Source organism: Gavialis gangeticus, unplaced genomic scaffold (assembly GCF_001723915.1).
Source record: "Gavialis gangeticus isolate Ggan-Ray unplaced genomic scaffold, GavGan_comp1, whole genome shotgun sequence".
Taxonomy (NCBI): domain Eukaryota; kingdom Metazoa; phylum Chordata; order Crocodylia; family Gavialidae; genus Gavialis; species Gavialis gangeticus.
The window spans coordinates 38,421,987-38,434,229 of NW_017729008.1; the positions used below are offsets into that span (position 1 = coordinate 38,421,987).

General features: G+C 45.6%; 1 protein-coding gene across 2 annotated transcripts in view; it reads left to right on the forward strand.

Moving 5' to 3' along the window:
- The window catches only part of MKLN1 (muskelin 1), a 173,930-nt gene that overhangs the window by 25,731 nt on the left and 135,956 nt on the right, over positions 1-12,243 (forward strand). The window contains exon 2 of one of the 2 annotated variants that reach the window (XM_019509617.1): positions 11,301-11,370. The exons of the other annotated variant lie outside the window; for it this stretch is intronic. Coding sequence (XP_019365162.1) covers positions 11,301-11,370 — 70 coding nt within the window. The remainder of the gene's footprint in view (positions 1-11,300; positions 11,371-12,243) is intronic. 2 annotated transcript variants of the gene reach the window in all.

The window sequence follows — 12,243 nt, forward strand, 5'->3', positions numbered from 1 at the left end:
TTTTTTTTTTTTTTTTTTTTACATATTGGCTATCTTTTAAAATCCAAGCAGAGGCAAAGCAAGGTCTGCCATGGAGGGGAAGGGGTAAAGACTATGGCATGGTCCTTAATCCTTTGTGAAATGTAGATCTAGGGTTTAACCTCTACCAGTATGAACCGGCTGACAAAAAGATTAGTTCACCAGCCACCACAAAGTAAAATAATAATAATTAAAAAAAAAATTAGCAAAGAAAATACTTCAGCCATGGTTTGCAAGTCTCCATTTTTCTTTCTTAAAGTCTCTGGAAATAATGGTGCCTTGTAATGGGTCTTGAACGTTGTTAGATTTTTGTACAAGTTCAGAAGTGATGTGTTTGGGGGTTTTAAAGACCATACGCATTTAAGTTACTGTGTGTGTGCGCGCGCGTTTGTGTGTGTGTTAAATTAAGGCAGTGGTCTCCAATCTTTTTAAGTAGATCACCTTTTGAATTAAAAAGCAACCAAGGATCTACTGTGTGCCACCCCCCCCCCACCCCCTATCCCCTGCTGTTTAGTCTGTGGGGAGGGGAGGGAAGGGAGGGGAGCAGATTTAGTCACAGGGAGAAAAATTATTGGGGTGTGCCCCCCCCCCAAAGGGAAAGGACCATGGAGAGGTGGGGTAGGGCAGATCGAGGCCCCAGTGGTGCAGGAGGGAGTGGGGCACAGGTAGGAGTAGGGGTTGGGGGGAGAGGGGAACAAGTGGAGTCCTGGGGAGCACATGCCCCCCAGGCCTCCATTTGTTCCCCCAGCCCCTGCTACCTGTTCCCTGCTCCCTTCCTCACCACTGGGGCCTCAATCTACCCCACCCCACAGCAGTGAGGGAGGGAGTGGTGTTGAAGCAGGGGCAGGCCCTGTATGGACGGGGTGCAGGACTGAGCTGCGACCAGCTTGTGCGGGGAGGGGGCATGCAGTCTGGGAGGGCATTGGGGGGTGGGGGGCATGTGCCCCTGGATTTGTATGCTGTCTGGGTTGGCTGCCACTGCAGGCTGGGGCCAGGGTGGCTCTAGGCTCTTCCCGGGGGGATTGCCTGAATTGTGCCGGAACCCAGTTCCTATTTGTGCTGCAGGTCCCAGCTGCTCTATGTGCCGGACAAAAAACACCATTGCCGGGCACTGCCACTGTCCCACTGCTGCTTTATTGCTCTGAGCTGCTGGTCCCGAGCTGGGGGAGGCGTGTGTCCACTGGGCAGCGCCTGGGATGGATGTGGGACTAGAGCGGGGCAGCTGCCCGGGAGCTCTAGCTTGGGCCTGGTGGGGTGATTGCAGTCTGCAGGGGCTAGCCCAGACTGAGAGAGACTGTCAGGGACTCCATGATCAACTGGTCTTTTGCGATCGACTGGTTGGTGATCACTGAATTAAGGGTCTGTTGCTGACTCCAGCTTTTGCTATGCTAGGGAGAAAACCATGTTCTTTTCAAGATTGGCAGTCCTCTGCTTTCTCGGGCCCCAGTTGTGCGTTTATATGGGCTTGGACCCATGCTGTGTGAAACAACTATCTTATGCTGTGGCAGTTGTTTCTTGCCTTTGCATTCAGACGTTGAAGATATAGTATTCTTGGGGAGAGTGATGCTAAAATGTAAATCTGCTTCCCTGCTTATTAGATGCAAGGCCCTTTCTCAGGCTTTTCTAACAGTGTCATAGTGTTTCATTTAAATTGTCAAATGAAAGCCTCAATCTAAATGATGGAGTATAATGCATGTTTCCATTTGTACATCCTTTTATTTTGTAAAGGTTCTATCTCATTGGTGGATACAATCAATAAAATTAGCTTTTATAGCAGACTTGGTCCAGCCTCTTGTTAGTTGGCAGGACATGCTAAATCTATACATTTATTTTGGCAGTTACAGCTTTAAAATTTTTAATTTCTCATTTTTTATTGTGATGTTTTTGTTTTGTTTTTTTAATTTTTATTGGTGGGTGTGATAAACCCTGGGGTGGGAGGGGAGGTTTGTCAAATAGCTGCATTAGAGCAGAATTGAGCCCCCCCAGGTAGGTTTAGTGATTGATCCTGATGCGATGCATCCGCCTTTTCCCAGAGGATTGGAAAAGGGCCAATGTGGTCCCTGTTTTCAAGAACGGGAGGAAGGAGGAACCAGGTAACTATAGGCTGGTTAGTCTCACCTCTATCCTTGGCAAGACTTTGAGAAAATTGTTAAGGACCACATTTGTGGGGCACCAGTGGGTAAAATGATGCTAAGGGGCAGTCAGCATGGGTCCATAGCAGGCAGATCCTGTCTGACTAACCTGGTTTCATTTTACGACTGGGTCACAAAATGCTTGGATGAAGGAATAGAGGTAGATGTTATTTACTTGGATTTTAAAAAGGCCTTTGACACAGTGTCACACCCAGTTCTTATAAATAATCTACGTTGCAACTGTTTAGATCATTACACAAGCTGGTAGGTAGAAAATTGGCTTATGGGACGCACCCAAAGAGTGGTGGTGGACGGGTCGGTTTCTACCTGGAGAAATGTGGGCAACGGAGTCCCCCAGGGCTCTGTCCTGGGACCAGTATGATTCAATATCTTTGTTAGTGACTTGGATGAGGGAGTAGAAAGCACCCTGTTCAAGTTTCCTGATGACAGTGAACTATGGGGAGGTACACAAACTAGACAGCAGGGAGCGAATCCAGATTTGGACAGGCTGGGGAAATGGGCCGAACAGAATAAGATGCAGTTTAACAAGGATAAGTGTCGTGTATTGCACTGTGGAGGAAGCATCATCAACACTCCTAGAGCCTGGGGGGACCACTCTAAGTATCACAACTGCGGAAAGGGATCTCGGAGTTGTAGTCGGCTCCAAAAATGAACGTGAGTAATCCAGTGTGATGAAGTAATAAGTATAGCTAACCGCACCCTTTCTTGCATAAGTAGATGCACCACGAACAGGTTTAGGGAGGTGATACTTCCCCTCTGTGCAGCATTGGCCAGGCTGTAGCTGGAGTACTGTGTCCAGTTTTGGGCGCAGCACTTCGGGAGGGATGTGGATGGCCTGGAGAGGCTTCAGAGGAGGGTCACTTGTCTGGTTAAAGGCCTATAGAAAAAACCCTATGTGGATCGATTGGGAGACCTGAACCTCTTCAGCCTCTGCAAGAGGAGGTGGAGAGGTGATCTCGTGGCTGCCTACAAACTAATCGGGATGGCGCGCAGCAAGGAATAGGGGATACAATGTTCACCAGGGTGCCTGTTTGGGTAATTAGAAATAATGGCCCCAAACAGGAAGACAGCAAATTCAGATCGGACACCAGAAACAATTTCTTTACAGTGAGGATTGCCAAAATATGGAATAAGCTTCTAAGGGAGGTGGTGCTGTCTCCTTCCTTGGAGGTATTTAGAAGGACAGACTCTAGCTGGGGTCATCTGAACACAGCACTCTTTCCTGCCCAGGGCAGGGGGTCGGACTTGATCATCTAATAGGTCCCTTCTGACCCCAACATCTATGAAACTATTAAACTACGACATGTCTTAAAGCCAGGTTGGAGCATGACTCTGACTTTCATTTCATAGACATTAGGGGCTGGAAGGGACCTCATGAGTTCATTGGGTCCAGCCCCCCTGCCATAGGTGGGAAGTCAGCTGGCATCAAGTGACCCCAGCAAGAAATATATCCACCTGTTTTTTTGAAAGAGTCCAGAGTAGGTGCTAGCACCACCTCCGGTGGGAGTTTGTTTCAGAGCCTGGACACACGCACCATAAAGAACTGTTTTTCTTTTTTTTTCTTTCTAGTCTAAATCAGCCTTCCTGGAGTTTATGACTGTTAGACCTTGTTATCCCTTGGGGAGCTGTGCTGAACAGGTGTTCTCCCAGGTCCTGGTGTACCCCTCTTATGAAGTTGCAGGCTGCCACCAAGTCCCCCCTGAGCCTTCTCCAGACTGAAGAGTCCCAAGTCCCTCAGCCTCTGTTCGTATGGCCTGCCCTCTAGGCCTTGGTTCATACAAGTGGCTCTGCTCTGGACTCTCTCAAGCTTCTCCACATCTTTCCTGAAGTGGGGGACCCAATACTGGATGCAGTACTCCAGCTGCGGTCTCACCAGGGCCGAGTAAAGCGGGAGGATGACTTCCCTGGTTTTGCTTGAGGCATTGGTTGGTGCACGCCAGAGTTTAGTTAGCTTTGCCAGCCACAGCATCGTATTGGTGGCTCGTATTCATCTTGTGATCAATCAAGACCACCCCCCCCCGGTCCCTTTTGGTCATGGTGCTAGCGAGCGTAGTACTGCCAAGCCTGTAAGTATGTTGGGGGTTCTTCCTACCGAGGTGTAACACCTTGCACTTACCTACATTGAAGGCCATCAGGTTTTGGTTGGCCTGCCTTGAGAGCGTGTCCAAGTTGGCCTGTATCCCTAGCCTGTCCTGCAGTGTGACCATCCTCCCCCATAATTTGGTATCGTCCGCAAACTTGGCCAGTTCACATCTGACTCCCGAATCCAGATCATTGATGAAGATGTTAAAGAATACCAGCCCAAGTACCGAGCCCTGAGGGACTCCACGGGTCACCCTGCGCCACGTTGATTTGCTTCCGTCAACTAGTGCTCTGTATGTCTGACCCCATAGCCAGTTGTCTAGCCATCAGACTGTGTGATGATCAAGACCACAGTTCCCCAGCTTAACCAGTTGCTTGTATCCAGTAACGTAGCTCTGGGCTTCCCCACACTCGGGATCAAGCCCATCATATATGACTAGGGTCCTTCTCAAATCTTCATTTTGTGGATTGTGTGGAAATTGTGAAATCAGGTGTTCTGTGCAAAATCCATGAGGGGAAAAACCAAACAGCTAAAGAACTCACTAAAAATAAAATTGTGGTTCTCCAGTGGAAGCCAGCAGTCCTCCCAGCCCCGCAGCCTGTGACAAAGGGGGCTGCAGGCACTAAGATGAGCAGCCAGATGGCTTCCTGCCTGCCCTGCTGCTCACCACTGATTGGCTGAGAGGGCTGCTTGTCATGCAGCCTTACCCCTGTCCACCAATCAGTGGCGCGGGTGGGGCCGTATGATGGCAACCCTCAGACACTTGATGTTGAGGGGTGGGGCTGTATGATGGACAAACCTTTCCACAAATCAGCAGTGGGGTTGGGGCTACTACGACCCCTCAACCAGTCAGGAGCATGGGAAGCACCATGTTAAGCCCACGAAAATGGCGGCCACCCCCACGATCTGCCTGCGGAATTAGCCGGCTGCCACCTGGAGTTGGGTACACCCCTATATATGACCTACTTATGCCACAGTTCCAAAGTTAGTTGGTTGCCATTTGATTCTTAAGCAAGAAAAGTATGAGCTTGACCTCCAGGTTTAGGTTCGATGTTGGGGGAAGCGTCTACAAGAGACACATACTGCAGAGTAGACTAATTAGCTCTGCAATAAACATTGTGTGTGTACAAGTGCAGGACTGTTAGGAAGGAGTAAACTAAAAAAATGCACAGCAGGACAGTACTTGTAAATACGGTACTGTTCTGCTTCAGAGTCTTTTACTTCACAGCACTGCACGTGCAGATGCTGCTGTGGCTGGCTGGGGCACACGGGTGCTTCAGTGCAGGGGCTGTCTGCTGTATCTCCTTCACTGGAGCACCCTTGTGTCCCAACCAGCACCTCCTCAGCATGTTGAGCTAGGTTGGAGCAGCCCCAGGCTGATCCCCTGGACCTTCTGCCACAGCTGCTCCAACTGGCCCAACGTACTGCAGTTTTGAGTGCATGTGTAAACGCAATGCCTGGCAGCAATAGCCTCCGGTACAATAAGTGCCAGAGTTTGCTTCATATGAATTGCACGTGTAGACACACCCAGGAAGAACTTTCTCATGAGGAGGGTAGTAAAGCGTTGGAACAGGTCACCCAGAGAAGTGGTGGACTCTCCATCCCTGGAAGCTTTTAAGGCCCAGCTAGGCAAAGCCTTGGTTGGGATGAGATTCTATGAAGGAAGATGGACACAAACCCCAACACCTTGTTGCTGGAATAATTTGTAGCATTACCTGTCTTGAAATCAAGAAACTTGTTTGCTTCAACTATTCCATCGATGCTGTCTTTCATATGGTTTTTACCTCTTCCTGGTTTTTACACGTGTGAACTTCTGAGTAATATTTGATTCTTTTACCCATATTTATTTTAGTTGTTGCTGTCAAATGTGATCTTACTAATGCTGATCAGGATGGAGATGTTCATTTTATATATTATGTATGCGTGCATATTTTATTACTGCTGCTATTTATTTGTGACAGAAGCTTTTTGAATTCCTTTCCTTATTGTAAACGGAAGAAAACCAATTCTTGAATCGTTGCTGAAGTGGTGGGGAGAGTACCGTGAAGTCCTTAAGTCATTTGGACAGTGAAATTTGTGATTTTCATATGGAGAAAAATAAGAATGGACTTGAGATGGATTCTTATTTTACCCCCTTGTGGGAGAAGTCCTCAATCAGCTCTGATGAGTAGGGAAGGTTACTAAGTGATTTTTAAAAAAAAGAAAAAACAATTTAGATGATTCAGGAAGTTTCTTCAGGGTATAAACTGCCATTTATCAGTAGCAGGTTACTTACTTCTCTAAGGAAAGGCCTCTTTGTCATAGCTAATATGGATAAATCGACTACCATTAATGTGTTGGCTTATTAAAAAAAAAATGAATTATTGCACTACTAAAATCTTCCAGTGATTAAATTCTGGGAAGGCAGCAGGTGCTGGCACTGCGCCTGTTAGGGTTGGGGCGGGGAGGCAGCAGCTGTTTGCAGCCTCCTGGCTGCAGCCGGCCCAGGTTCTGGGGTAGCTGCTGCCAGCCATGGTGCTGGGGTGCTTGCAGCCTCCCAGCCGTCTGCTGGGAGCAGCCTGCGCTCATGGCTGGCAGCAGCTATCCAGAGCTAGAACCAGCTTCAGCTGGGAGTCTGCAAACAGCTGCTGCCTCCCAGCCCCAGCCCAGGCTCCAATGCGTGCTGAAAAAAATGGCCTTGCATGCCATGCTCAGCACGCGTGCTGGGGGTTGCCAACCCCTGGTCTCTAACTTACTGCTTTCGTTTACTTTTCCATAACTCATTTGCTTTGTATACCTATGGGGTTCCAGTGGCATCTGTCATCAGTTTGCCCCTAATATGAGTTACAAGTCAGGTTTTTGAACTTGTGCACTTCGTAGTGAATATTTTTAGCTGCTTTCTCCTGTTTTTTGTTTTTTAGCTTTCGTGAACTAGACGTCAACTAAGAGACATTTTGCTTTACTTGCCTCCTGTAGCTGGCCTCCCTTTTATATTGTCCTATTCATTCATTTGAATGTACTGAACAGTGTCATCTTTTAATTGCTGTAACCTGATCTTTGTCCTAGAGAAACAAACAAAATACTCTTCCAAAACAGCAATTTTTTTGGGACTCATCCCAACTGTTCAGTACTATTTGAGATGGGGCACCTGACCATTTAATGGTGCCAACTTCAACAGATCTTTCCCATTTCATCAAGGATTTAGACATTGCTAAATCTAATCTCATATACAAATGAGGGCGTGAATAACATTCAATTTTTTTTCTCCCAGGAAGCTGAAAGATTGAATTGATACAGAAAGCTTTATTCTGTATCTTCAGTGTTTTGGTCATCTTTTTTTATTTGTCACATCTGTTCCACTAAGGAACTGCTGTACCATTCAAGTATTTCTTCTCCAAACAAGAGAAATAGTTTAAAGGAACATAGTGGTTTTACTTTTGATTGGGAGCATACACTGAGTCTGCAGTTGTTATAACATAGCTGTTTTACTGTTTTAAGCTAAAACTGTCCCTCCTTCTTGTTCTTTAATGGTGGTGGTGGTGGGGGGGGAATATGTTGTTAAATATTATGCATGACAGCTTTTTGTTTTAGCCGAAGCAAAAGGCTGCTGAATTCAGTTATGTTTTGTGACCATAATTTGCCTGTCTTGAATGGTTCTTCAAGAAAACCCTTCTAGGTTATATCAGTTCCACTAGGGAATGTTTTCCTTTTTGTGGCCTTGTTTAGCCCTTTTACAGCTGCAGAAGTTTACTGTTACAGGGAAGAGCCCATTGATTGCTCATCTAAAAATGCATTGCTTTTTGTGTTCTGGTATTTTCTGGATGTTTTGATTTCATAAACCTTTGAGTGGTTGTTGTATTCAAAGATGTATCTAATTGTTACATTTACATGCATATTACTGTATTTTCTTGAATACAAGATGCCCCTCCAATAATTAGTTTCTACATATGGAGAACGTATGAATTTGTAATGATTTTTTAGGTACAGAATCTAATTATTGGAGGTTTGCCTTGAATTTGTCCCCTTCCCACTGCTACAGCAGGAAAAATTAAATCTGGGGGGTTCGGTGGCCCCTGCAGTCCCTCCCCCATTTACTCGTAGCCCCCCTTATTGTCAGTCTACATGTTAATTAATGTGCTATAATTATGGCGCATTATGTTTAGTATCTGTAATAACAGGTACTAACTTAATGCACCATAATTGCTGCTGCACATTAGTTCAGATGAATGCTTTTTGTGTGATGCTTAATGCCCATTAGATTAATTTTACTGCGCATTAATGCTAAAATTTAGCACTGTTTTTGCCAGCTACGCAAATGCGCAGTAGAATTTAATCTAGTGAACATGGTCTTATGTAGGTGCACCCACTATGCATGATATTAGTTCAAAGCCAACATGCTCATGACTTACCACATGGATAGGCAGCCCCTAGCCTGTGTGCCAGAGCGTAGCACACAAAGGAATTTTGCTTGGCATGCGTGCCTCGGTGGATGGTGGGGAAGGGGCTGGGGCTGCACTGCTACAACAAGGATCTTGCTGCTTTACTGCCATCTGCCCCTGGCATGCCAACATTTTGCAAGTTGAGGTTGTAGCTGTTGTTGGCACTCTGCCCAAAAATGTTGCCAGCCCCTAACTTGCCGTATGGTTCATGGGGCTGGGCCCCAGCAGAGTTAAGAGCATTTTCAGACACTGTAACCCCACAGCTCAACATTACTTAGTATGTGTGCACACTCCAGATTCCACCCCCCCACCCCTTCCCAGAAAGGTCTATGTGCCAACTAGTCCTGACTCATGACTAGGACAGGGTGTTCTTGTCATGAGTCCTGGGATCCCCCCAAGAATTTGTGCAGATGAGGTCCTGTGTTACTTTATAAAGAGCCTGATTGGTATGACCCTGCCAACACCAGGGGTGGCAGAGGGATTCTGGGTGACCTGTTTAGGTCACTTGGTTGGTGATGTTTTCCAGACATTTAAGGCTGGTGAAGTAACAGGAATTATTGGAAATGGGAAAGAAAGGTGCAGTTCAGCTGTGGGAGTGAAGAAGAAGTTGAAATGTATTCAGTGTAGTGGCTCACTATGACTTGAATTGGTGCTGAGGGGGACTAAGCACAATGGGCACTACTATACATCTTATTCAGATGGGTTGAACTAGTTTGTCTTTGTGGTAGGCTCCCATCAGTATGAACCATGTGTTTTATAGTCATGTCACCTTTGGCTGCATTTACTTGATGTCATAGTTGATTTCCATTACAGAGCACATGCTGCATTTGGCCGCAGTTTCATGATAGGCAATGTATTTAATGAAGTTTCCTTATATGTGAATATGAGATGAGGGGCTTTTCTCCAGGTGGTGGTGGTGGGGTGCGGGGGCAGATGGACCTCATTGTATATTTGAGTAAATATGGTTTGTTCCTTGATCTGTTTTGACTTTTTTGGTTGGGAAACTTTCTTAGCTATATCTTGTATTAATTTCTTTTTAATCAGAAAACAAAGCATCAAGATAGCTGTTGTTTGAGGACTGATTTGTGTACTGCTTCGAGCTATATAAACTGGTACTTTCTCTCATGAACACTTACTTGCATGGAAAGAGAAGCCATTTTCAATAATGGGACTTCAGCTCTTTTAAGATATCATTCTTGTGTATCAGTGGTGCTCAGATTTCTGGCCCTGTAGGCTGGGTAGGTGGTGCAGCACTGGTCCATGGGCAGGATCCTGGGTGTGGGGCTGGTTTGCCAGCCCAGCCTCTGGCATGGGATCTGTTTGCCCAGTGGCCTCGCCTATCATATTGGCCTGATGCCATATACCAATTCCTCACCATGGGCTGGCATGATCTAGCACACAGGGCCACATCCAGTCTGCAAGGCTCCCCACATGCTTAGACATTTAGCAGCAGGGTAGTGGAAATTAATGCTGCTCCTGTTCTTCTGCTGCCACATTTCCAGATGCGGGGAGCCTGCAGACTGGATGGTGCAGCTCTGTCGACCAAATCTGACCTGGAGGCTGAGGTCCACTGTGTGATATGGATCGATGAATAGTTATGCGTCAGCTAATGAGCGTTCTCTGTTCTTTCTCTGACTTCTTCAGCTTCCCTCCTACTTGGGACCCCGCATCAACTATACTGTCTTTGCTCTCATTTTTAAATCAGAACTCTGTCACTATAGAGTTAGGTCCAGTCCAGTTAAACCAAAGTTCATGCTGTTTTCTTTACAACATTAAGATCGTGACCTTTCAGCTATTTGTTCTTGATAACTCTCAAATCCATCCCTTCTGGTTAACCTTAAAGGGCGTGTCTACTCTACATGTGTGCTGTAGTGCAGATTAGACTATTTTACTGTGCATTAAAGCATCATGTAAATACCGTGACATTATGCTAATGTGCAGTACAATAGTTTAATGCACATTAAGTGTCACTAAAAAAGCATGCAAATGTGCTACTGCACATTAGCACAGCCTAATGCGCATTAATTTTAGTACCTGCCATTAGAGGTACTAAATTTTAATGCACATGTAGATGCACCCAAAGTTACTACTCTGTCTTAGAGCTTTTGTTCACATCTGCCACAGCCAATACATTCTTTAGAGCCTTTTGTTTTCTTCTTTTGTCCTTTTCTTTGCTTATGCTATCAAAGCTTTTACTTTCAGAAGCTTTAGTTTCTATCTTTGGAGGATCCTCATGGGTGTCTGCGATGAGGACTTCTGACCCAAGACTGGCCTCAGGGAAAAAGGTGTCCTTGGCAAACTTTTTCCCCTGCTCCCCAGTTAAGAGCGCCAGCTGCAGTCCAATAGGGAGGCAGGGCTGCATGGTGCGCCAGACAGGGAGGTGGGCAAGAACCACTGTTTCTGAAGTTAAGGCAGGAAGGTTTTGGAGAAACTGAAGTTTGTGGATCTTTTTATAACTAAATCTTTCTGTCAATTAAATTGATCATTTGATTTCTGGGTCTGGTATGAGGGCACAGTAGAAGGGATATATGCTGAGTGTCCGTTGTTCATATGTTGGGAATTGGCCAAAATGTATAATTTTGTTATTCAGCAGTTGTTTAAAATTTTTGCATGTTGTTTGCTTTTTAGAAATATTCTAGTGGACAAGCCTAATGATCAGTCCTCAAGGTGGTCTTCAGAAAGCAACTACCCTCCCCAGGTAAGGTTTTTAACTTTGTCTAAGTATTCAGTGCTTTTGTAGTTTCCGGAGACAGAAAGTTTAAGCTCTGGTCTTTTAGGTATGAACTACTAATATTAACAAATGGGTTACTTGCTCAAATTTGTCAGCTGCAATAAGTGCTGGTGGTTTCCCGAAATGCTACTTCCTGTAGTTCTTCAATCTCTGCTTTTCTCAGGAGTCCTTTCCCTTATACCTGGTATTAGTGGTGGTGTATTCATGATGGTGCAGGGAATGTCTTCTATTAGATGAAGATGTTAGATACATTTTTGGGCACTGCTCTTTTTCAGGTCATGTAATTAAGGGAATTTAAAATTATAGTCTGTTTTTCTTTTTCCTCCTGTTCTTTCTGCCCTTCTGGCAGCATATTGTTGTCTACCAGAAAGCACTCGGAAAGACCACATTAGGTCAGAATGTTTTTGACACTTTAGATTCTGATTCAAAAACTTTTGGGTTTATCATGTGAATTGTGTGTCGTGTTTGCTCAGTCAATAGTGCTAATATTGCATGGCACTTGAGTAGCATGGCACGCTGGGTGAAAATCACTCTTCTAGTCTTACTTGAGAGATTTTACGGTCACGACTGTAGTTTCATAGATGTTGGGGTCGGAAGGGACCTATTAGATCATAGAGTCTGACCCCCTGCCCTGGCAAGGTATCTATCCAATCTCCTTTTAAACACCTCCAAGGAAGGAGACTGCACCACCTCCCTTAGAAGCTTGTTTCATATTTTGGCAACCCTCATTGTAAAGAATTTATTTCTGGTGTCCAATCTGAATTTGCTGTCTTCCCGTTTGTGGCCATTATTTCTAGTAACCCCGACAGATGCCCTGGTAAACATCATGTCCCCTATTTC